The sequence below is a fragment of the Pempheris klunzingeri genome, chromosome 14, assembly GCF_042242105.1.
Source record: "Pempheris klunzingeri isolate RE-2024b chromosome 14, fPemKlu1.hap1, whole genome shotgun sequence".
Taxonomy (NCBI): domain Eukaryota; kingdom Metazoa; phylum Chordata; class Actinopteri; order Acropomatiformes; family Pempheridae; genus Pempheris; species Pempheris klunzingeri.
Window position 1 is genome coordinate 21,552,159 of NC_092025.1, and position 22,278 is coordinate 21,574,436.

The 22,278-nt window shown below is 44.3% G+C and overlaps 3 protein-coding genes across 3 annotated transcripts; all 3 read right to left on the reverse strand.

The window, feature by feature from the left end:
* Positions 1 to 250: 250 nt before the first annotated feature.
* On the reverse strand, positions 251 to 4,776 carry tbl2 (transducin beta like 2). The gene is made up of 7 exons (XM_070843650.1): positions 4,583 to 4,776; positions 3,472 to 3,593; positions 2,874 to 3,058; positions 2,202 to 2,353; positions 1,968 to 2,094; positions 953 to 1,105; positions 251 to 863 (listed from the first exon to the last, which is right to left on the reverse strand). Exons 1-7 carry the CDS (start codon positions 4,707 to 4,709, stop codon positions 404 to 406), a joined length of 1,326 nt encoding a protein of 441 aa, XP_070699751.1. The 5' UTR covers positions 4,710 to 4,776; the 3' UTR covers positions 251 to 403.
* A 1,324-nt stretch (positions 4,777 to 6,100) lies between these two features.
* pom121 (POM121 transmembrane nucleoporin) lies at positions 6,101 to 17,281 on the reverse strand. Its single transcript, XM_070843674.1, has 13 exons — positions 16,710 to 17,281; positions 15,297 to 15,506; positions 14,332 to 14,481; positions 14,006 to 14,086; positions 13,680 to 13,851; positions 13,498 to 13,586; positions 13,339 to 13,418; positions 12,081 to 12,202; positions 11,874 to 11,973; positions 10,583 to 10,855; positions 8,857 to 10,377; positions 8,110 to 8,208; positions 6,101 to 7,629 (listed from the first exon to the last, which is right to left on the reverse strand). Exons 1-13 carry the CDS (start codon positions 17,279 to 17,281, stop codon positions 7,529 to 7,531), a joined length of 3,570 nt encoding a protein of 1,189 aa, XP_070699775.1. The 3' UTR covers positions 6,101 to 7,528.
* Positions 17,282 to 18,518: 1,237 nt separating this feature from the next.
* LOC139213412 (G protein-activated inward rectifier potassium channel 3-like) lies at positions 18,519 to 21,665 on the reverse strand. Its single transcript, XM_070844092.1, has 3 exons — positions 21,483 to 21,665; positions 19,438 to 20,644; positions 18,519 to 18,724 (listed from the first exon to the last, which is right to left on the reverse strand). The coding sequence occupies exons 1-3, from the start codon at positions 21,663 to 21,665 to the stop codon at positions 18,519 to 18,521; spliced, it is 1,596 nt and encodes a 531-aa protein (XP_070700193.1).
* Between the last annotated feature and the right edge of the window lie 613 nt (positions 21,666 to 22,278).

Sequence of the window (22,278 nt, forward strand, 5' to 3'; positions counted from 1 at the left end):
AAGGAGACTACAGCCTGAGTGTCAACCTCTGCACACACATCGATCTGCATAGTGAAGCTGAAAACAAACATCCACGTTAAGTCACAAGAAGAAAAACATATTTCAGAGTGGAAGGGGGACTTTAAATCGATATAAAAACAACCTCAGCAGAGGGCACACACACACACACACACACACACACACACAGAAGGCATTACTGGACATGAAACGGGAAATAAAAATTAAAAGAAAAAGATCTGAAATCAAACTGTTTCTTTGCATAAAAACATTCTTTATTAAAACCGCATGCAGATTCCATTATTCCCCGACCAGATCATTTACTGGCAGAGGGAGAGGTGAGGTTGCAAAAGAGATGATCAGTCAGAGTCACATCACAATCACGGCGTGGCTCTTGGGGGTTCTTTCAGTCGACGGGAGCAGCCAGCACAGTGTCCAGAGCGCTCTGAGCCTCTTTGATCTGCTGCTGCAGTCTCTGCTTCATGGCCTCGTTCTGGGCCTTCCTCAGCATGTCCTGCATGTCTCTGATGGCTGCCCGGTAGCCCGGGGCGTTGTGAAACACTCGGATGGCCTTGTCGCCGCTGCACACCAGGAAGCGCCCGTTAATGTCAAACCGAAGGTCGGTAATCTCCCCACTGTGGATGCCGTGCAGCTCCTCCTCCAGCTGGCCGCTGGCAGCGTCGTACATGGCCACGTTAGAGCCGTCAACGATGGCCACCACCCGGCCGTCTGGAGACAAGGCCACCCGGCTTCCGTCAGAGGACGCACAGGGGACTGTCCTCAGGAGGTAGGGGTCCTGCTGCTTTTTGTACTCCACATCTGTATTCCACAGCTTCCACGTGCCGTCCTTAGAGACAGTCACCATTCTGACGAATAAAAGGAAAGAAAAACAATGTCAGTGTTACGCTGCATTTTAAAAACCTCTCTGGCATTTGAGGAAAAAAGCCTTGGATACCTGTGAGAGTCGTTGGAAAAGGCGAATGCGTGAACTCCTGCAGAGTGGCCCTTCAGGTCAAAAGCTCGCACCACCTCTTTGAACTCTCCGCCCTTCCCGAAGCAAACCTCCCACACCTTCACGTCAGGAGTGAAGCCACATGACGCTACGAACCTGAGCACAGAGGCAGAACGCACACACATTTACATTTCCACCTACGACACACAGGATTTCATTTGTTTTCTGTTGTTGGTAAAGTGAAATTTACCAAATAATGATGAGGCTGCTCGATACGATATAGTTTAAAAACTGAAAAGACTTTTTAATTCTTAAAGAAGTGATGTTTCAGTCATAAACCTTCATCAGGCACTATGAGAGAAAAATAAAAATGCATGTGTAGTTAATTGAGTAACTTATTGATTGCTGAAAAGCAGCGTTTGACTGTCCTCTCTGGTTCAAAGTCTCAGGTGTGTTTCACTGACGAGTTTGAGGACATTAAGGATCTCTGAATGAAAAAAAGACTAAAGTCCTGACCTGAAGCAAACTGAAACTTGCTTAATTATCACAAATGCTGATCAAGAGCTTGAGAGAACCACAACTTTCCAAATTCAGCTGTGAAAAACTGTCATCAAACACAATGATCCTTGTAAAAAGAACAAGTCCTGAGTGCCTCCTGAAGTAAATGGATGTTGGGAGAAAGTTGATTAACAGCACAAACATGAAAATACATCAACTTCTCAAGCTAAATGACCAGATATAATCAGCTGATGGTGCCTTTACTAGAGGATTACATTTGTAGACGATACTTGGAGAGGAAAACCTACAGCGCCTTGAAAAGTGTCACTTTGTAGAGATCAGTGTTCATTTAAGTCAACGAGTGTGTTGACCACATTTAATCTGCTTTGATTCAATGTTTTAACACAATAAAAAAGTAAAAGCTTACAATATGTTTTCTAGACACCGTAAATCTGACAGAGATCTTTACTAGAGATCTTTTAAAAGGGAAGGTTTGCAGTGGTGGAGGTGTGGGACTGACCTGCCACACGGGGAGATGGCAGCGTAAGAATTGGTTATCTGGTTAGTGTTGATAGAGGCCAGTACCTCTCCTTTCAGGTCCCAGATGAGGATGCTGGTGTCGGTGGAGGCGCTCATGATGAACTTGCCTGCAGAGAGGAAACACAGAATCAGCGTGTCATGGCATTAGACATCTCTAAAGGCCAGTCTAAATGGAATTCATCAGTGACTTTAAGACATCTTGTGTTCTCTGTACCCGTCTCTGCGATGCCAATGTTGAGGATGGGGGCCTTGTGCCTCTGTGGGAAGTCCTCAGGTGCAGCTTTGAAGCTTAAAGTGCCGTCCTCCTTTTTGATCATTTTGAAGATCCGGATGGCGTCTCCATTGGCCAGCCAGGTGATGAACGCCCTGCAGGGAAGAAGAGAGGGGAGGGGGTTATCGTGTGTTATCGTGAGTCCTGCTCTACAACATTCTGATTTGGAGAACAGTCTGTGGCAAGTTTAGAATAATTAACACATTATAGAAAAGAGGAGCAACGTTACTACCATGTTTCTGTGCCCAGAGTCACAACTAAACATGGAGAGGCCGATTTAATTTAATATCTCTGGATGAACCTTTTTTTTCAGTTATCATCAATAAAACAAGGTGAGAAAACTGTTGAAAATGGAAAATCTTCAGCATTTTCTGGCTACATTTAACAGTTTACTGTACGGCCAGTTTGACTTAACTCAGACCTCACATGATGAATATTTAGTCACCGACAGACCAAAAGTCAAATAATAAAACGATTAATAAGAGAAATGATCACCAGTTTAATCAATAGTAACCGTTAACAGCAGCCGAAGCAGCAGATGTGGCCGATGTGGAGGAGCGCCGTGTTAATATTTGGACTTAGTTTTAGTCTGATGAGATATGAGAGAGGGGAGACCTGGAGTCCGGGCTGAAGCGGACCAGTGTGGCGTGATCCAGCTCCACATTGGCTCTCAGGCACTTGTGTTCCCGGTCCAGGAAGTCTTTGGTGCTCCAGATCCGGACGGTGCGGTCGTCAGCGCATGACGCCAGGTACTTCCCGTTACTGCTGAAATCAAGGCACGTCAAGTTCCCACTGTGGCCCTGAGGAGGACATGGAGGTGAGGGACATGAACAGGAAGACAAACCAGTCCAAAGAAGGAGAATGGATCACTAACGTACTCAGCTGTCGACGAATTGGGTCCATCGATCTACAGTAGAGCCGCCTAATACGACAGCCATGCAAAAGAAATCTATTTTCATGAAGTTTATAGCATCTTTAAGGTTTCAGAGGTGTGGATTCAACTTGTTTATCATTTTGAGGCTGCAGTTTGTGTTGCGGTTGAACTGGACCCCTGAGAGATGTTCCTGATACGGTATTTATAACAACAGGAGCAAACTAAACAGAAACACTGAACAGAAACAGGGCTACACTACTACAGACATGCCCTTGAAACACAACGCTCTTACAGTGTGTGTGTGTGTGTGTGTGTGTTTTCCTTTGGGCTCAGGTTTACCTTCAGTGAGGCTGCCAACAGCGGGTGGCTGAAAGTGTGCTGGGAGGTTTTATCCTTCCGGCTGCGCTGCTTCTCCTGCTTTGGTTTCTTGGATGCAGGTCCCTTCACAACGCTGCCTTCAGCTGAGAGAGGAAGCACACAGGGGGGCATCGCTTAACTAAAATCTGAAGGAACCTGCATGTTGTAGCTGTTCTACGAAGACTCAGACATAGAAAGTGATGGATGTAGGGGTGACGTGGATTTTGCAGCTTGTTGCATCAGAAAACAGAAAACAAACTTAGGCTCTCAGAATCAGAATCAGAATCAGGTTTACTGCCACAGAGGTTGTCAAACAGCAGGAACATGCCTTGGTGAATTGGTGCAATGACAAAGTTAGATTAACAAAGTACAAGAAAGTACAAGAAAGTATATATTATGAGAATATGGAAAACATGAATGTTATTTAAATTAAATAACTGTATAGTTTCATGCAGCAATGATAAAGCTGTTTTTAATAATAAATGAAAGGTGCAACTAGCTAACTACCATTATCATTGATTGATTGATTCATAGTTTGGTCAATAAAATGTCAGAAAATGGTGACACGTGTTGATTAGTATTCCCTGGAGCCCAAGAAGACGTCCTCACCTGTCTGAATATATTTTAGTTAGCTATCACAAAAAAATGACTCTAAAAAACGAGTAATTGATCATCAAAACAGCTGACTGTCAAATTAATAGTTGACAGTTAATCTATTAATTGACTCTTTGCATCAGTGTGTGAAACATTTTGGCTAATTCTAAACAAACTGGAGCCTTTGCAGCCTTTGTGTGTTTGGTACTGACCAGGCAGAAAGGAGCCATCTCATTGATCCGTCAGTGAAACTTTCCCTGATTGGCCGAAGACACATGACAGTCCCTAAAAGTTGCTGCACTCTTTCTTTAACTCGCTCTTAGTGACTTAGCAGAAGGAGCAGACACGAGTTTCTCCTGTTGTGAATGCACACAGCGTATCAAAGACCATATATTGTCAAAATGTAAATATAGATATGTGTGTGTGTGTGCAGTGACAGAGATGACTCACCGCCCTCCCCACAGTCATCGTTTCGGCTACATGTATGTTAGCTACTCACCGGCAAACTCCGCCGCCTGCTCGGCCCCCTCCCGGATCTCCTCTTTCCGTCGGCCCACCGCCATCGCCACCAGAATAACCAGCGCACCCAGTAACACAGACAGGGCGACCAGCGCGGCAACCTCCATGTCGAGAGCTTTCTGCCACGTACTTTGCACCGCTAACGTCTACTTGTCTACCACCGCTGCGCATAAGTCTTCTTCGTGGGCTTTCTTTCTTCTTCTCTGGTTTTTCTGGCGTGCCACACACACCAACGTTTTAAAGTGCGTTGCGCCACCTTCCGTACAGGAGTGTTATGGCTGCGTAAAGAAGTTAAATGCTGGGTGTTACATCTGTTTCGCTTTAATATGTGTAAATAAAACACCGTGCAGCTGTTTGTCACATATTTCTGACAGATCTTTGACGTTTCCGGGGCTTTCTGTTCTTCTTCGTTGGTTTACTTGTCGAACAGCAAATCGGGATATCCGCCACTACCGCCTCCTAAAGGTCTGGAGGTTTGAGCCTGAACGTGTTTGTAGGTTGTTTTCATGCTTGTTTTTTTGGTTTCATTTACAGAAGAACCTTTCAAACTCTTTTGACAGAGATATTAAACCATTAAAGGGTAATTATAATAAAAGCCATGTTAATATTTATCAAACATTCCCAACTTTTTGGCTGCTTTTGCCTGAGTGCTCAGTGGCACATGGAGCGGCACCGCACAGGCCATCAGAATAAAACTGGTAAGCGGCTCTAAAATTATTTTGTCAAATCATCTGAAAATGTTTTGGTCAGTTGCACAACAGCTCTACATCAGTTTTATCAATGGCAGGTGGCATCTAACTTATATTTTAATAACCTGATTTTCAGCCAATAGTTTAAAACCCCAACAGACATTCAGTTTACTGTCATATGTGACAAAAACACCTCAGCACCTCACTGGAGCAGCTGGAAACTGGCTGATTCATCATTTTGGTCATTTTTTTCTTAAGTATAAACATTCAAAGTAAATTTTCTGCCATTCAGCTACTAAAATAGCAGCTTTAGTTAACTGGTGACTGATCTCATCTACTTTGAAACAGACTTTTTTATATTCAAATATATAATAATTTTTAAAAAGTATGATAAATTTACTGACAGTAAACTAAAACAGTCACAAAAGATGCACTCTACACACTTATTCTAGGTGAGTTTTCAGTTGTAACGTGTTTGATCTAAACCATCATTTTAATCTAAAAGTCAGTGTGTGATGTACACGATACCCCAGTCAAGGCAAAAAGCTGTTTTGGTTTAAAAAGGTAGTAAAATAGCTCCAAAGCAGCCAAAAAACCTTATTGGTGAAAGTTTGGAGAAATATTTTTTAAACTTAAATAGCAATAACATTTTAAAGCCTTTGTATGGCACACATATCAAATAATTTCCTGTTACTACAAAAAAGTACTAAAAAGGTAAAAAAAAGATGTTAGATTGTTTTACACCAACTTTAAAAACAGTGTATTGGTAATATTAGAATAGTGTAAACAGCTAGTATGGAGTCACTTCAGTGGGCTGAAAAGTAGAAAAATGGGAACATGAAGGGTTGAATGTGTTCTTGTTGGAACATCTACGTCCAAAATTCAGTTTTTATTAATCCAAAATTAATCATCAAAACCTGCAACAGACGCTGCTCACTTTCCACAGGGAGAGGTGATTATTAGGGGGAACAGAGATCAGACAGCCGACGGTGCGAGTAAGAGACACCAGAGACGACAAAAATCCCTGCATCGTCCTTTCTGTAATGACCAAGCAGATAAAGGTGTCCAATCTAACAGGTTGTATTATTAGTAAATCTGATGTAAAGTTATTGTGGTGTAACTTATTGTTAACAGTGGAGATAATGTGTTGCTGTGCAGATTTCTGAAAACACGCAGTATTTATTAAAAAAAAAAAAAAAGGTACATCTGTATGAACAGTAGTTGAAGGTAAAATCTAATCGATCTCTTTCAGTGACCTAACACGAATTCAGTGCCTGGAGTAAAGAGAGGTAGTCTGGCACAAACAAGCACATCTCAGGATTTAAAGATGAGATAAAGATCACAGATTCTTTTCACAGGCATGACGATGAAGAATTGGCTTTGGTTTGTCAGCACAAGTCAAGAGTAGTCATCCTAATCATATACTGACCTGCTAATTACATCAGTGTTGGCAATCGCTATCAAAAAAAAGGCCATCCACAGGAGGACTCTGGGAATGCTTGCAATGAGTATGAAACAAGAACACAAAAAGGTCTGCACTACCTACATTAAGACTTTACTAAGTTGTCCTTTAAGTGCAGAAACACGTCATTCATTTACAGGGTCAGAGAGCCAATTAGAAAAATAATTTAAAATGCAAACGTCTCATAACTTTATATTTACACTGCAGTGTTGTGTACCTTATCTGAATCAACTGTGCCCTCCACCCTCTTCACACTCATTCAGATAACGTACTCAAATCTTCGGTAACATACAAACCAGTGAGCGCTTCACGTAAAAAAATAAATGTTTGAGCCGAGGCTCCATGTCTTTGCCCGACTCAGCTTTCTCCTTAAGACGAACCGATGGGAGTGTCCACATACTGGAAAGGAAAAAAGAACTTTGGATATGCTTTTGTTCAGAATCGGACTACTCATCTGTCTTTTCTCTTTCTCTTCAAGTATAGTACATTGTTACAGACTCTGTCTCCTCACTGCTACATTCCCTCGCTGGATCATGTCGTCATCCAGGCAGCATGAACTCAGCAAACTGGTGTGCTCTTTCTAACTCCTCTGCAAACACAATGTTTCGGGCCAGCACAACCCACGGGAGGAGGGGAAGGAAGCAGAGGGCACGGTGGCGGCTTGGTTGGGGGGTGTTGGGTTTAGAGCAGAGCAATGTTAGCCAGATTAACCAAAGCAGCAACAGCAGCAACAGCCTGAAGTCCTCTGAACGCGGCGCTGGACGCACACAGCGGGTTACTTCTTCCTGTTGTGTTGCCTCCGCGCCTGCAGCCTCTGGCGTGCTCCGGACGGCTTTGATCCGGCTCCGATGGAGAAGGCGGGAGTCGCTGGAGACCCTGATAATAAAACACACAGGATGGCTTAGTATGTCTCAGCAAGACTTTTTAATCCCCTGTCTAAATTTAAGGTCTGTTCAAAAGAGTAAGTAAGGCAAAATGACAATAACTGGTTCTGTTAAAGACCACTGGTTGCAAAGTTTATTAACATGAAAAAATCTATTTGTCCATAATGATGTTAAACACTACAGCTCTCTTACAGCCAGACATTAAAATGAGTGGATTTTAGACCAGGCTTAAAGCACTCAGTAAAAATATATTTTAAGACCCTCCCAAACAAAACTTAAGACAATTTAATACTTTTTTAAAAAGATAACGTAAATGTGAACTTTTCTAATTTATTCTTAAAAATGTTGACATTCAGCAGTGGCTTATTGGCCAAAGTTCTGACTATAACCATTACTTATAACAGTTTCACTGTAAGGGCTCAGCTGGGCTTAAGTATTGTCCCCCTAACAAAAAATTGCATCAGTGACCTACCAAAGGGAGCAGCGTTGAAGCCTTGCACAGGAGTTGCAGGACTTCCAAAGGGAATTGGGCCTGCGGCAGCACTCTGGCCAAAGGAGGGGGTAGACGTCCCTGCAGAGAAACAAACATAAAACTCAGTTAGACCAAACATATAAAACAACCAGGGATAAACCTTTGAATTCTACTGGAACAAAAACAAATGTAGACCAGTTCTATGGTAATGTATCGGACAGCAGCTGCCAACATTGAAACATGATCTACCAAACCTGTGATCAGACTTTCTGAATGAGGAAATGTTCCTCCGTCAGGTTGTTTTCATTATCATTTGCATTAACTTTGCAGTTAATTTAAAAAAACAAACAAACGCTGCATTCTCTCACATAACCTTTCTCCGCTTTGCTTGTTCTGCCGGACAGTGACCTTAGTCAACACCAGCTCACTGAACTGCCAGTTATACAGTAGGTTCATATAGCAATCAAATCGACTAAAACTGTGAATGTGAATGGTTTGACACACAACATACGGGAGAAAGAGCCTGAAAATAGTGCAACCTTTTCTATTCACTGTCCAGAAGTGATTCTGAAACAAGTCATGAAACCAAGAATGGAAATTAGATCACAATAGACTCCAACCATCACTTATTAATCAGATCGTCCCGTCATTTGAACCACTGACTCTTTCATCAATAACACTGTAGAACCCTCTGCAGCTGGGTTTAACCTATCAACAAGCAAACCAAAAGTTGTCTTTATTCCTTACCAAAAGCCGGTTTGTCAGTAGCAGCAGCCCCAAAGTTGAAGTTTCCCATCTGTGGTGCAGGATTGTTGGCGACTGGTGTCCCAAACTGAGGGCACGGCAGACCAGCACCAAAGTTAAATCCACTGGGTGCTGGCTGTGCGGGGCCGGGGGGGGTCTGCTGAGGAGCAGCACCGCCAAAAGGGAAGGTGGCCGAGGAGGAGCTCTGAGTCTGGGTTGCTGAACCAAAGCTCGGAGGAGCCGAGGGAGCAGCTGTGGGAGCGGTGGTGCCACCGAAAGCAAAACCAGTGGAGCTGCCTCCAAATGCTGGTTTAGCAGGAGTCCCAAAGCCGGTCGCTGTGGTGACAGCAGCTGCCCCAAAACCAAAAGGGGTTGGGGCGGGGTTAGAGGCAGGTGCAGATGATGCTGCACTTCCAAAGGGGAACGGTTTAGGTGGTGCTGCTGAGGAGCCAAAGGGCGACTGCGCTGCCGGCGCGGCGGAGGAGCCAAAGGTTGACTGCGTTGCTGGGGCTTGAAACGAAGACTTTCCAAAAGCAAAAGTGGACTGGGTGGTGGCGGCAGAAGTGGTGGAGGCTGTGCTGGCCATGGCAAAACCTCCGAATGAAGCAGTGGTTGTGTTCTGGCTGGGTGCTGCCTGGCCAAAGGTGAATACCTTCTGGTTGCTGGCTGCTTGGGAGTCTGGCTGTGTGGCACCAAATGTGAAGGCGCTGTTGCTGGAGGTTGTGGTGGTAGCAGCAGCAGCAACAGCAGCAGCGGCGGCGGCAGCAGCAGCAGCGGTGGTGGTGGCAGCAGTTCCAAACTGAAATGTACTTCCTGTATTAAGGGCCTGCGCTGAGGCTGCGCTGGTACTTGTGGAGGGTGTCGACAAGTTTCCAAAGAGGGTTTTCACAGGGGGTTGGGCTGCAGGCTGTGTGATGGTGACAGAGCCGGTGGAGGCAGTGCCAGTGAGGGTGTTGGACAAGCCAGGAAAAACAGACGGGGCAGATGTGGTGCTGCTTGTTAATCCACCAAATATTGAGGATGTAGTACTTGAAGGAACTGTAGAGGCTGGGTTGGTGGTTGTGAGGGACGGAGACTGTCCAAAGCCAGCACCTGCAGTGGTGGCGCCAAAGATAGGCTTGAAATTTTGGGCAGAGGGGTTGCTGTCTGGGGCTGACGTAGCTGATGAGGTGGTGGTGGCGGTGACAGCAAAGATGGGCTTGAACCCTGAAGCCAGCAGAGGGTTGGTGTTACTGACTGACACGGCGCTGCTGGCTGGGGCGGTCGCAGTAGCAGTGACGGGGTTAGAGGCTGAAGAAGCAATGGGGGTGCTGATCTGGCTCCCCAGTCCAAACAGACCTGCTGCTGTTGCAAGTGGAGTGCTGCTGGAAGCCTGACCCAGCACCTGGGTAAAGGCAGAGGGCTGCTCCACACCAGCAGACGAGGACTGAGACTCGGAGGCAGGAGGGGGCTGTGGGGCATTTACTGTGGTCGAAAGCTTCAGGCTTAAGCCACTGGGTTGTACCGGTGTGGTTGATGCAGACACTAAAGACACAACAAGCCAGTTGGAGAACATGTTAGAACCAAACAAGAATATGGAAGATTACTACATGTCATCAGATGTATGGAAGACTGTGAACCTAAGATATAGAAAATTAAACTACTGTTTTAAAACTTGGAAATAACTAAACAAAAAAAGATGAAAAGACTAATTAACCATGACGTGGATGTGACAGGACTTTGGTCGCACCTGTGGTTGTGTTGGCAGCTGACGTGGAGCTAGCAGGAGTGCTGCTTTTCATTTTGAGAGCCTCCAGCAGTGGGTTCGACACTGCAGGTGTGGTGCTGACACTGCTGCCTGGACTGGGATCTAGGTTGATGACCGGGATCGCAGAGCTGGAGGATGTGGGCAGAGGAGCTGCCAGAAGGCTGCTCAGGGTGGTGGTGGTGGTAGAGCTGGAGGAGGAGGCAGGCTGGGTGGAGGTGGTGGCTGGGGGGGAGGCAGACTTCTCTGGCTCTGGAGCTGAACAAGGACAAATCAACAGGAAGGTCAGAGGTCAGGCTGGGGACTTATTCAGTCAACAGAGACTGGTCTAGACTAACAGCCCTCTTACTCTGACATGCTGCAGGTATGTTTAGCTCAGATTGGACATTATTCATTTTCTCCTGCTGCCACAATTTCCCCACCACCAAGAATTGAATTTCCCAAGTGATGTCTCCATGTCATATTAAACTTAAATCAGAGAATTACAGAGCTGCTGACCACAACAGTTCCTTTCGTTTTAATCAAATAACTTTGATGTAGTAGGAGTAGGAAAACAAAATGAATGTAATTGCTTGTTTCCAGATTGTCTCCATGGTGCGTCAGAACACATTTACATAAAGCTGAACCATTCTCCATGTCATTTTTGAGTCTTGAGTTGAAGCAGCACATTATTTCAAGTCAAATTAACAATGAATGACAGCCTGTTACTCTGCCTGTGTTTGTCGTCTCCAAGTCGGCACGGCAATTAACTGTGCAGGATTAATCAAACGGTATAGACGTTCTAGAGATCCAGTCCAAGAAGAAAAGTTAAAGCATAACTCTGGTATTTTTAAACCTGGGCTCTACTTCCACATATTTTGGGTTTAAAATAACGGTTTGAACGTTTGCCTCAGCAGGTAGCTGTAAAACAGACTGTGATGGCTGCAATGCAGTTATTCAGGACAACTGCGCCCAGTCCAAGTATGTCCAGTAAAAGAGCCTGTTTTTGCCCCCGACAGACTCAGATTGTTATTCTACCTGTCTGACATTTCAGAAAGGATCCCTACAGAGACAGATCTGTTAGTTTAACCAGAAACAGCTGTTACATCCCTCTCTTCAAAGCCACTAGACTCCATTGACAAAAACAGTAATTTTACCTTACTGCTACCTAGCTGTCAAAATAACCGACCGTGGCAAACCAGCAACAACACAAACTTTTAGTGGTGTATATAAAAAGGGTCCAACTATACTAAAATTACCCTTTAAATGGTTTATTGCTGTGGTTGTTCCTACTCACCAGGTGTCTCCAGGACCTTCTGGATCTTGCTCATGGCAGCCTTTTTCTCTTCATCTAGGTCTTTCACAGTGATAGTGTAGCCCAGTTCTGGAGGTGGGGGCTGCAAATCGGTGAGCACCGAGAGCAAAACGGAGAAATCTAGGTCACTGCAACACATGACTAATATAAACAAGGGTGTCTGGTAGAGCGAAATGTAGAGCTCCTCACCAGAGAGATGTGATCGTCCCGGTGGCTGGACACAAGCTGGATCTTCCGTTTTCTCTTCCCACCACTACCAGTAGAGTATGCTGAGGTAGGAACTGGGACCTTGGGGACTGGAGTCAGATTGGCTGCAACATCAACATATAATGGACAATAAAACTGAGTCTGACTAAAAGACAAAACAGTATCCATGGTACTTCTTTTTTAAAGTCAGAGTTTGCCTTCAGTGTAACAACTTCGGCCATGTAAAGCTTTTTGGTACGGATGCACTTATCATCCGATATGCTGCATCAGTAAGTGGATTGAGTATCAGCCTGACTCCATCTCCATCTGCGTCTTAATAACATTGTTATTCTACAGTCAGCTACTTTCATTAAGTCGTGGTGGACTCAGCAAAGCCCTGTCCTCGTGTCCTCTACATAAAAATAATTCCAGTCATGTCTCCTCCTGTTCCTGAGTTATGCCGTTAAATAATCGAAGCGTTATGTCACAGTGGAGCTAACCTTCGAGTTGATCTTTTGCATATATAATGTCATCACTTCATTTTCCCAATTACACATTTGTGTGAACTTTAGTCATTATTAACGTATGAATTCTTGAGTTATGGCCAAAAATGTGTTCTGTAAGGTCACAGTGACCTTTGATCGCAAAAATCTAATCAGTTCATCCTTTAGTCCAAGTGGATGTTTGTGCCAGATGTAATTAAATTCCCTCCAGGCATTCCTGAGAATGGAACAGACGGGAGGGACAACCCAAAAACATAATGCCTCTGGCTACCGCTGTCTGTAACACGAATACATACTTGCACTGAGCTCCACCCTATAGTGGAAAAAGAGACCCGAGTCGAGGTATTGAAATTGTGTCGGGACAGAAAAAGACAGACTAGTGCATCCCTTACTTTTAGTACCATAATGAACTCGCAGCAGCCAACCCCTTTGCCATTTATGTGACACACTGCTTGACGTGCATCTTATGTCAACAGCTTAACAGATGGGATACGCCGGTAATCATGTTTAGAGTAAATGAGGCAAACACAGGTTAGCGCCATGGAAAGTGTTTTCAAAAGCAGGTCTAAGGTCTAGAATGGATCTAACTTTGACTTTGTGGGATATAAAAGTAGCCTCATATGCAGCAGATTATGCGAGGCTATATAATGTTGACACAACATTTTAATTAATAATTAAAGCTGCATAACTGCAGCAGGTTAAGCCTGAGGAGGTCCTTTGCACAGTAGATGAGCCACTGGAGATAAACTGGGACTTACCAGCAACAGGTGCCTTGTCGGAGGCTATCTGCTCTGACCTCACTGAGGATGCTGAGCTGGGAGACTGCCCGTCCTCCTCTCTGATGAAGAAACCACAAGTTACAAGCTGTGATATTAAATTAAAAGTTGATGAAAAGCAGGAAACCAGCAGAGGCGTACCTGGGTCTTTTAGAGGCTCCTTCTGGGGTCTGAGAGCGAGATGATCCGGGGCTGGACAGGGGGGAGCTGGGGGCTGACCGTTTCTTCCACTGTGAGGTGAACATGGAGATAAAGCTTAACAACTCCACTGTATCTCTGCAGGGTCTTGTGCACTGTAGGGCAGCAGGCACAGCAAGTGTTACCTGGCTGAGGCCTAGTGAGGAGCTGTAGGAGCTGTGGATAGGGTTTCTACAGGTGCCTGGGGTTCCTCTCGGAGCATGGGCCCCACTGCCAGAGCTGATGGAGGATGTGCGAGATCTCTTCATGATGGACTCCTCTGTCAGTGAGGTCATCCCTCTTTTCAGATTTCCCGGCCTGGAGGATGGAAGGAAAAGCACTTCCAGTCACATTTAGACGGCCACACTATACCTCGTACGTATGGGGCTGTGGGCTTCACGGCATCAAACACAGGCAGTAAAGCTCAGAGACAATATTTGACAGTACATCACTTCAGAAAAGTTCAACTCACTTCGGCACCAGCTGTGATGGTGTTCCATTAGGCAAAAGAGGCCCAAAAGCAGAGTGTGCGCTTCCACCGCTGTCATTACGCCTTGGGAAATGAAAACAAATTACATGCAAAACTCTTCAACTGACTGAATCTATGAACCAGGTCCTGACTTAAGTTGGGATTTATGCTATAACTGTGGCCTTAATACAAAAACACCAACTACATAATTCAGTGTGCGGCACTCCTGGGCTACTTTTGGAAGCCTTGCTAAGAAGGTAATCAGCGCCAGTGGAGAAGCTTGCGAGCACTATTGCGATCCCCTCCAGAGTCTCTTTTCAGCCTGGTACCTTCTTTTGCTTTTCTGTTCAGTCGTGAAGCTTCTGTCCTCATCTTCCCCTTCTCTCTTGCGGCTTTCCTTCAACACCTTTAGGACACTTTCTCTGGAGCAGGGGTCCGCAGGGGCCCTGGGGAGCGCTGCACAACTCAAATGGTCCAAACTAAAAGAACAGAACAGGTGACAATACAGCTTTGGTTGGTGTTAACATTCAAACGGCAACAAAGGCACAGCAGAGCACAGCACACAAAACTGAGTTTCACTAAAAAAAAAATCTGAAAATGTCCATCAACGCAGTCCAATAAAACACCCTCGCTATCTGTGACACCAACAATCAGAGTCGTATCAAACAAATACTTATCACTAATAGCCTTTAGATAGAATATAGGACTAATGTATGGACTTGGGATGTGCATTTCAAGCAAAAATACTGTTCGTAGATTGTCCGAAGAGCAGAAGCAGGAGGGGCGATCACCCCAGGAGGAGAGGTGACAGAGTCGGGATTAAATCTAACATAACCCAGTTTGTACCTAAGGCTGATCCTAGCTGGGGTTAATGTCTGGTCACAGGAAGGTTGAGCGGATGAAATGGGACTCTTTAGCTGCCATGGCAACAACAAAAATCAGAGACCTCGCCCTGGATCAAGCGAGTGCTCCCACTGGGAGTACTACCAGGCGCCAGTAAAAACAAGGGAAAATATATGCTTAAAACAAGAGGATAGTCAAATACACTTTTCATTTCCTTTATAATTTAATGACCAAATCCTAGTTTGGACCAATAGTCAGAAACCCCAAAGAACAAAACCAGCAAATATTTGGTAGTTCATCTTCACAAATGATTTAAAAGATAATTATTACAGTGGATTACCTGACTCACTCAAGCCGATTCAAACTGATCTTCACACCATTGTGACAATGAACAGAAACTAATTACACCTTCTGACACTCAACACAGGTAATAATGTATGAATGGAGAGACCTGGGGCTGCTGTGGTGATCGGGTCTTGCGATCTTCACCGTGACGGGGCTGAGGACAGCCGGGGGGTTACGTGGGCTGAGGATGTTTTTCTTCCTGAAGCTGTCCCACCTGACAGGAGGTAGGACTCCCACTGATGAGACACCTGGCTGCTGCAGGGGGTAGTGACGCTGGGGGGTGATGGTGAACCTGCCCGCTGTCCCCAGCGGCTCACTGAGGGGAAAAACAATGTGATGCAAGGGTAAATACATCTTACTTGTATCCTATAATGAATATACACCAAAGATATAAACATTATACATCACAAAGAGCCTCATTTGTGGCCTCAGCCGTTTGTATCTTCAGTCACAAAGCCTTCCCCACACAACCCTACCTGTTCTTACCTCTTTACCTGTTACATTTATGTAAGCCACAGATGTTTACTGTGGAATGCCACGAATGATAAAATGTTTACCTGGGCAGAGAACAACCTTTAACTGCAACATTTCCACACATTACAGCATAACACGCCGATCATCTCATGCGAGCTCGGTCAGATTCAAACGCTTGTTTCACCCTGGGTAAACATTTTGATCACTGTGGTAATCTCACAGTAGACACCTGTGAGATTACAAAATATTTCTTTGAAGTTAAAAGGTTTGAGTATTGAAGGCTGTATGATGAAAGCACAGGCACAGTGCCGAGGTCAACGATGGGGTGACGTGACACAGGACATTTTATATGTTAGTTGTGCATATTTATATGACACATGCCGTTTTCCTCCACCTACAACAGCCTTAGAGGACCATTATACCCTGTATACCTGAATAATGGGCACATCACACACTGACTTATTGGCTGACGAGGATGCACACTTAAATGGACATATGGCAAAGGATCATGGACAAGACAGGTGACTAACTAAAGCTAGTTAGATTAGTGATTGTGTTTATCTTTTTGTGGGGATCTGCAATATTTTATTGCCTCGTCTACTTTCTGAGAAGAAATAAGGCGATGGCTTCATCTACCCTAAAACTGTGTTAGTCTGAGATATTGTATTTTATATAAATATTATAATGTTGCACAAAAACTACACCAAAAACCCAACAGATGGGGCTTAGTGATATTTTCTCTCATAGCAACTTGGAGCCAAGTTTCCATTCACTATAATGTGTTTTTATTTGACTACTTTTAAACATGCCTCTGTTAATAAATGATCCAGTTACTTCTGAACCATAAAGTTAGTGGTAAATGCTTTTAACATGCAGACTTATATCGAATATTAATCAAAAGGCAGCTACTGAATTGAGTGTGCTGATAAAGATCCCTCCAATGGAGTTAATAATTAAAACCCGCCAAGAAATTGAATCTTTATCTTCTTCTTTAACTCTCTCAGCTCATGTTGGTGGTTACAGCATGATTTGATTATGATCGTACCCGGTAAATGACAGCCTCCTGTTGGGGGTATAGACAGCATGGTTGGGTCTGGACAGTTTCTCCCGCAGTTGCTCTCGGGGATTTCTCCCCGCTCTCGGCCTCCCGGAGTCCGCAGATGGACTTTCGGGTTTCCCGATGTAACTCCCCATGAGGAAATCCCGAGGGCTGAACATAAAGGACTCACTCGCCAGGGATTCCCTCCGATAGATCCCAGTTTCACCAAACCTTTCTCTGAAGTGTCCCTCTGACTCCCGGAACTCGGTTTTGTTTCTGCTACTCTTCGTTCTTCCCGGAGCGGCAACCGACACGCCGGTCACCCCCCAACCCCACAACCAGCGCCGGAGCACGGCTGGAACGCTCAGGCCAGCCCGCGGATTCAGGCCTAACCTGGCGGGAAGCGGTTCTCCGCTGTGATAGTAACACACAATACAACAAACTGCAAGAAATAAAGTCGCGTAAAGAAAAGTAGGGATCAAATAAAGAGCGAGACTAACTACGCCTAAAGCAGAGAGAAGAGCTAAATGTTTCTCTCTAGGTGACATGGCGGCAGCGCGCCGCCGGAGGACTCTCATATCCCATCATGCTGCTCTTCTGACTCTTTTTCTTCTTTGGTTTTCAGGGTCTCCGACGTTTTGGTGCAACAGCGCCACCTACCGCGCTGGAGGTTAAATCACACTGATGAGAAATAGATTTAAAAAAAAGTTAAAATATTGATTGATTACTTTCTGCATGTATATATATTCTCACCACAGTATTGTATTGACTTTTATTATATACACGCAGATTCTACTCCTGCATTTTAAATTGTCTTATATTTTTTACTCTTACTTTCATGTGTCTCTTTTTTTGTTTATACATATGATATGAGCATTGCTGGAGGGACCCTAAGACTTAAGATTTGTGCACATGACAAACAAAGAACCTGAAGATGTATGCATTGTTTCATTTTATTTTTCACTTTATCTCGTACTATTATAAATGAAAACATTTGTATATATGTCTTATTTGCATGTAACATGAAGGGGCTACAGCTTATAGTTCATTGTGGGACCTTGTGTTGTAAAAGGACAAATTAGTACCTTGATAGTAGAATGTACTATACTTCACTAGGGTCTTAAATTATTTGTACTTTACTTGAGAATTTTCATTTTATGTGACTTTATACTTGACTACATTCATCTGACAGCTGTAGTTAGTAACTCAGCTGATCATTTGATAAAAGTGTGTTGTGAAAAATGTGGGGGAAAAAATCAAGCTGGCCAACAGTATATAATCTAGCTCCATCTCAACCAGCTACAACAGTAAAATGCTGCTTACATGTTTATGCGTCAGTACTTATAATCAAATAATCACTGCCACTCACAGCAGTATAAAGACTACTTTAATTCTTGCAACATTTTTCCAGTTTCGTTTGCTAAATGAAAACCGTGGAATTGAACATTTTGGGTATTGAAAGTTCCAGAAAAAGCCAGTAAGTAAGTGGACCTTTGAGTTAAGATGATATTGTGTCACTACTTTTTTTCCAGAAATGATCACAGACAACTGGGTTCAGCAGGATGTTTATTCCTGAAATACTCTTTAAACACAACATAAAACATTTTATAATGTGACAAAGATTAAGTGGCATATTATAATAAAAAACCTAAAAGAGCAAACCTAATTACAAATCTGCCAGAACAATAGAAATGATGGCTGCCTTGAGGTTAATATTGATGAGGTATGTTTGTTATAGTTTATCAGGGAATATCACAGTCACAGCAAGTCACTCATGTTCTGCCATAGTAATGTACAGAAGCAGGAACTCTTTGTTCAGCCAACATCTTTTAAATGTTCCAGTTCCTTTGCCGTGCTCCTGTCTTTTGAACTGAGAAGGGACATTTGGATTTCAAAGGTTTTGTCAAACGCACTGTAGTCGACACGAAACGCCCCTTTCTCCAAAGAAATGCACGACTCGAATCGGTGACCCCACAGGACCTCGTCCTCAGTGTAGGATGTCCTCGCCTGGCACGTCATACCTGCAACACAGCAGTGCATCAGGGGGTCGGATCACTTTATTAGAAAAAACACCTGAGAAATTAATTCAGAACAGCACCTTAATTTGTCCTCTATGCAAATACGTTTGAAAGCACATCTATTTTTCTCTGTTTCTGGCGGCGCATCCATGCTTTCACCACCATTTTTCTACCAATAAGAAGAGAAGCACTCACACATGGCCAGCATACTCCGAATACAATGGGTATGAGTACAATGGGTTCAAATCTCACTGTACCACAGCTAATCCTTATTTCTGCACGAGATAAACAACTGATCCAAACAACATGTTTTATATCCAGTATCCTCAGCAACCTGTGGAAGAAATCTTTTCAGCTGTGCAGGTTTGAATAAACTCTAATCTAACTGACATTTCTTACTGTTTATGTTGTGGGACGACTGCCAGAGTATATAGTAATTATTCCATAGCAGTAATAGTAGGTAGCATCAAGTCATGAAAGAAACAAAGATATGTCAAGGAGAAGAGCTGTGTTGGATGGTTGGTGATACTGAAACACAAAGTGAGTGCAGAGCTCCAATGATTCCTCTTACCAGATGCACCATTTAACTGTTTGTGATCTCTTTTTTATGACAGAAGAAGATCTGAAGATGCAACATTTTGAAATGTAGCTGCATTACTAATGAACATGACTTCAACTGGTGGTCAGAACAAGACTTAAAAAAAACTCCCACAAACCAGATGCTTCCACGATGCCCTCCAGGATGACGATGATCTCGAAGGTCCCCCTCTTCAAACGCTCCGACCCCATTTCCCAGAAGGGGCTGCTTTCATTGATGACGTGGGTAATTGTCTGGGGTTCCACCAGGAGCAGCCTGTCTCCCCCAGTGTCGTAACCCAGATTGATTTCTGACTGCTCCAGGGGGATGAACTCGCCCTCCTTGGTCTGCCTGGACTTGATCAGCTTGGCCCGGATCTTGGCGTCCACCATGTGGCTCTCTCTCAGATCCCCAATGCGGAAGAGCATGCACAGCTTCTCGTCACGCTCACATATGACGCAGTGCTTGCTGAAGATCAGCGTCTGGGCTCTCTGCTGTGGCCGGGAGATTTTGACAAACATGCAGCCCACCATCAGAGCATCGATAATGGAGCCAAGGATGGACTGGACCATCAGGAGCACCACACCCTCAGGGCAGTTAGCTGTCACCATCCTGGAGCCATAGCCAATCGTCCTCTGGCTCTCCAATGACAGCAGCAGGGCTGAGAGGAAGCTGTCAACATTTGCGAAGCAGGCCTCCCACTGTGGGTCGTGAACATGTGCAATGTCATCACGCAACCAGGCACCGAAGAAGTAGATTCCACCAAAGGCCACCCATGTGAGAATGTAGCACATGCTGAAGACGAGAAGGAACCAGCGATACTTGAGGTCCACCAGTGTGGTGAAAATATCTGAGATAAAGCGACTCTTGTGTACAATAGGCCCCAGATTGACCCTGCATTTACCATCCTTGGTGACGTAGCGCTGGCGTTGACTGCTGCCGGCGACATGCAATGAGGACTCATCGCCCAGCAGCTTACAGCGCTTCTTGTGACTCTTTGTGCCACTCAGCTTCTCCACTGCAGAGACAGGAGCGTTGCTGCTGCCAGTGGAGCATCTCGCCTGCCACCGGGAGCTGAAACGCTTGAGGTGTGAGGATTTGCGATGTAAACGCTGAGGCTTTGAGGTCTCTTCTACTGGATCCAGAGGAGCTGCGATGATAGTGTGCTGCTGGGGGAGCTCTTGCTTAGACAAAGTCAGAGCCTGAGACGACTGACTGGTGGGAGTCTGGGTCTGGGGGGGAGCGGCCTCCTGGGGAGGTGGTGAGCAGTGAGCATTGTTCAAGCTGTGGCTAAGAGAGGCTCTTTTTGTGCTCATCATGGAAGCAACAGTGGATTTAGCTGTAACCTGAAAAGAAGGAAAAAGTACAAAATAACCAAATAAACAACAAGTGGATTCGTAACCTGTGTCCTATTGAAGTTCATCCAAATCTAAAACCTGCCCTAAAATATGAAATGTGGCTGTGGATACTGGTGATGTGGCCATTTTGTACAAGGAAATATATTTGTTCTGGTGTCTTTGAGGCCAGGGGCCATGAGCTGTCCTGAAGGGTCAGACTAGTGTTCTAATCTCTAATCCAGCATATGTATATGCTGTACAGCACAGTTACAGTCTACAGTCTATTCTCAGTGTATGTGCTCTCGAGGTGTCAAGTTTCCAGTCGTACTTGATCAAGTGTGATACTGGTTTGATCCTGCACGATGAAGATCTCTGTTAGATTGACACGTACTACTGATAAATTAATAAATCACTAGTACATCAGTACATCAGAACAGTATGGAAGCCCATTTCCGGCACTATAATGAAAAAAATAAGATCCTGTAAGTCATTATAATGTGATACCTTCTTGAAATAATGATTTTGTTTCTTAAAAAATGAGAAACTTTCACAAAATAATAGTTTTGTATCTCAAAATAATGACTTTCTGAGTGAGTTTCTCATCATCATGACTTACAGGATCTTATTTTTCTCATCACAGAGGCTGAAATTGACTTCCATGGGTTACAGTGTGCAGACCTTTTCTCATTCCTTTAAATGGCATACTGGACCACAATTGGTGCTCAAATCATCTCGTACAAACACGTGTTGAACTCAGATTTAAGGGAAACACAAAGAAGCAGAGGAATGTGACAGCAGCCTTCTCAAGACACACACACACCAGATCATACAACACAGAGAGCTGTACCTTGTAAGTGTAAGGGGTATAACGGATCGACTCTGGCTGTGGTCGGGGCAGGTACGCCAGCAGGTGTTTAGCGGTGAGAGTCTGCGTTGGGGGAATGGAGTTCCTGCGAGGCTCCACCCTGATGTGACTGCTGCACTGACCGCTCTGTAGCGTCTCTCTGCTGCACATCACAGTGGAGATCATCGCTGAGGACTTCAGGATGCTGATCAGCACTCAGGTTTTGCTTCTGTTTGGGCAACAGAATTAAACCAGACTTACAGTTTATCTTTGATACCACACTGTAAAGCACTTTGAGCTGCATTTTACGTATGAAAGGTGCTACACAAATAAATTCTTCTTTTCTTCTTCTTCTTATTAATCCATTCCCATGTAGTTGACCACTTAACCTCCTCTTGATATTGTGCTCTGAGACACAACCCCTGTGACGATGTAACGACAGCAAATGTTGCTTCACCTCCTCATCAGCACAACAAGAGGTTTCACCAGTCCGATCAATGGGCTCATCAGTGCCTCAGTCTCTGCTACAACTCATTACACATGTAGGGATTATCACTAATCCCAGAAATTAATCGGAGAAACACCAAGGAACGCGATGGATTTGAGAAGATTACTGACTGTATTTGCTAGAAGGCTTAGAGAGAAAGTATTGTCCAGATGTAGCCAAATTAATTGTGGCAAAGTCACTTTTGTCTTATGAAAATGTTAAAACAGTGATATTTCATATTCTGTATGATCAATTGTTTGTAGATTTAATGTTTTGCATGTTTTACATGACCTGAAAGTTTAGCACTGACTA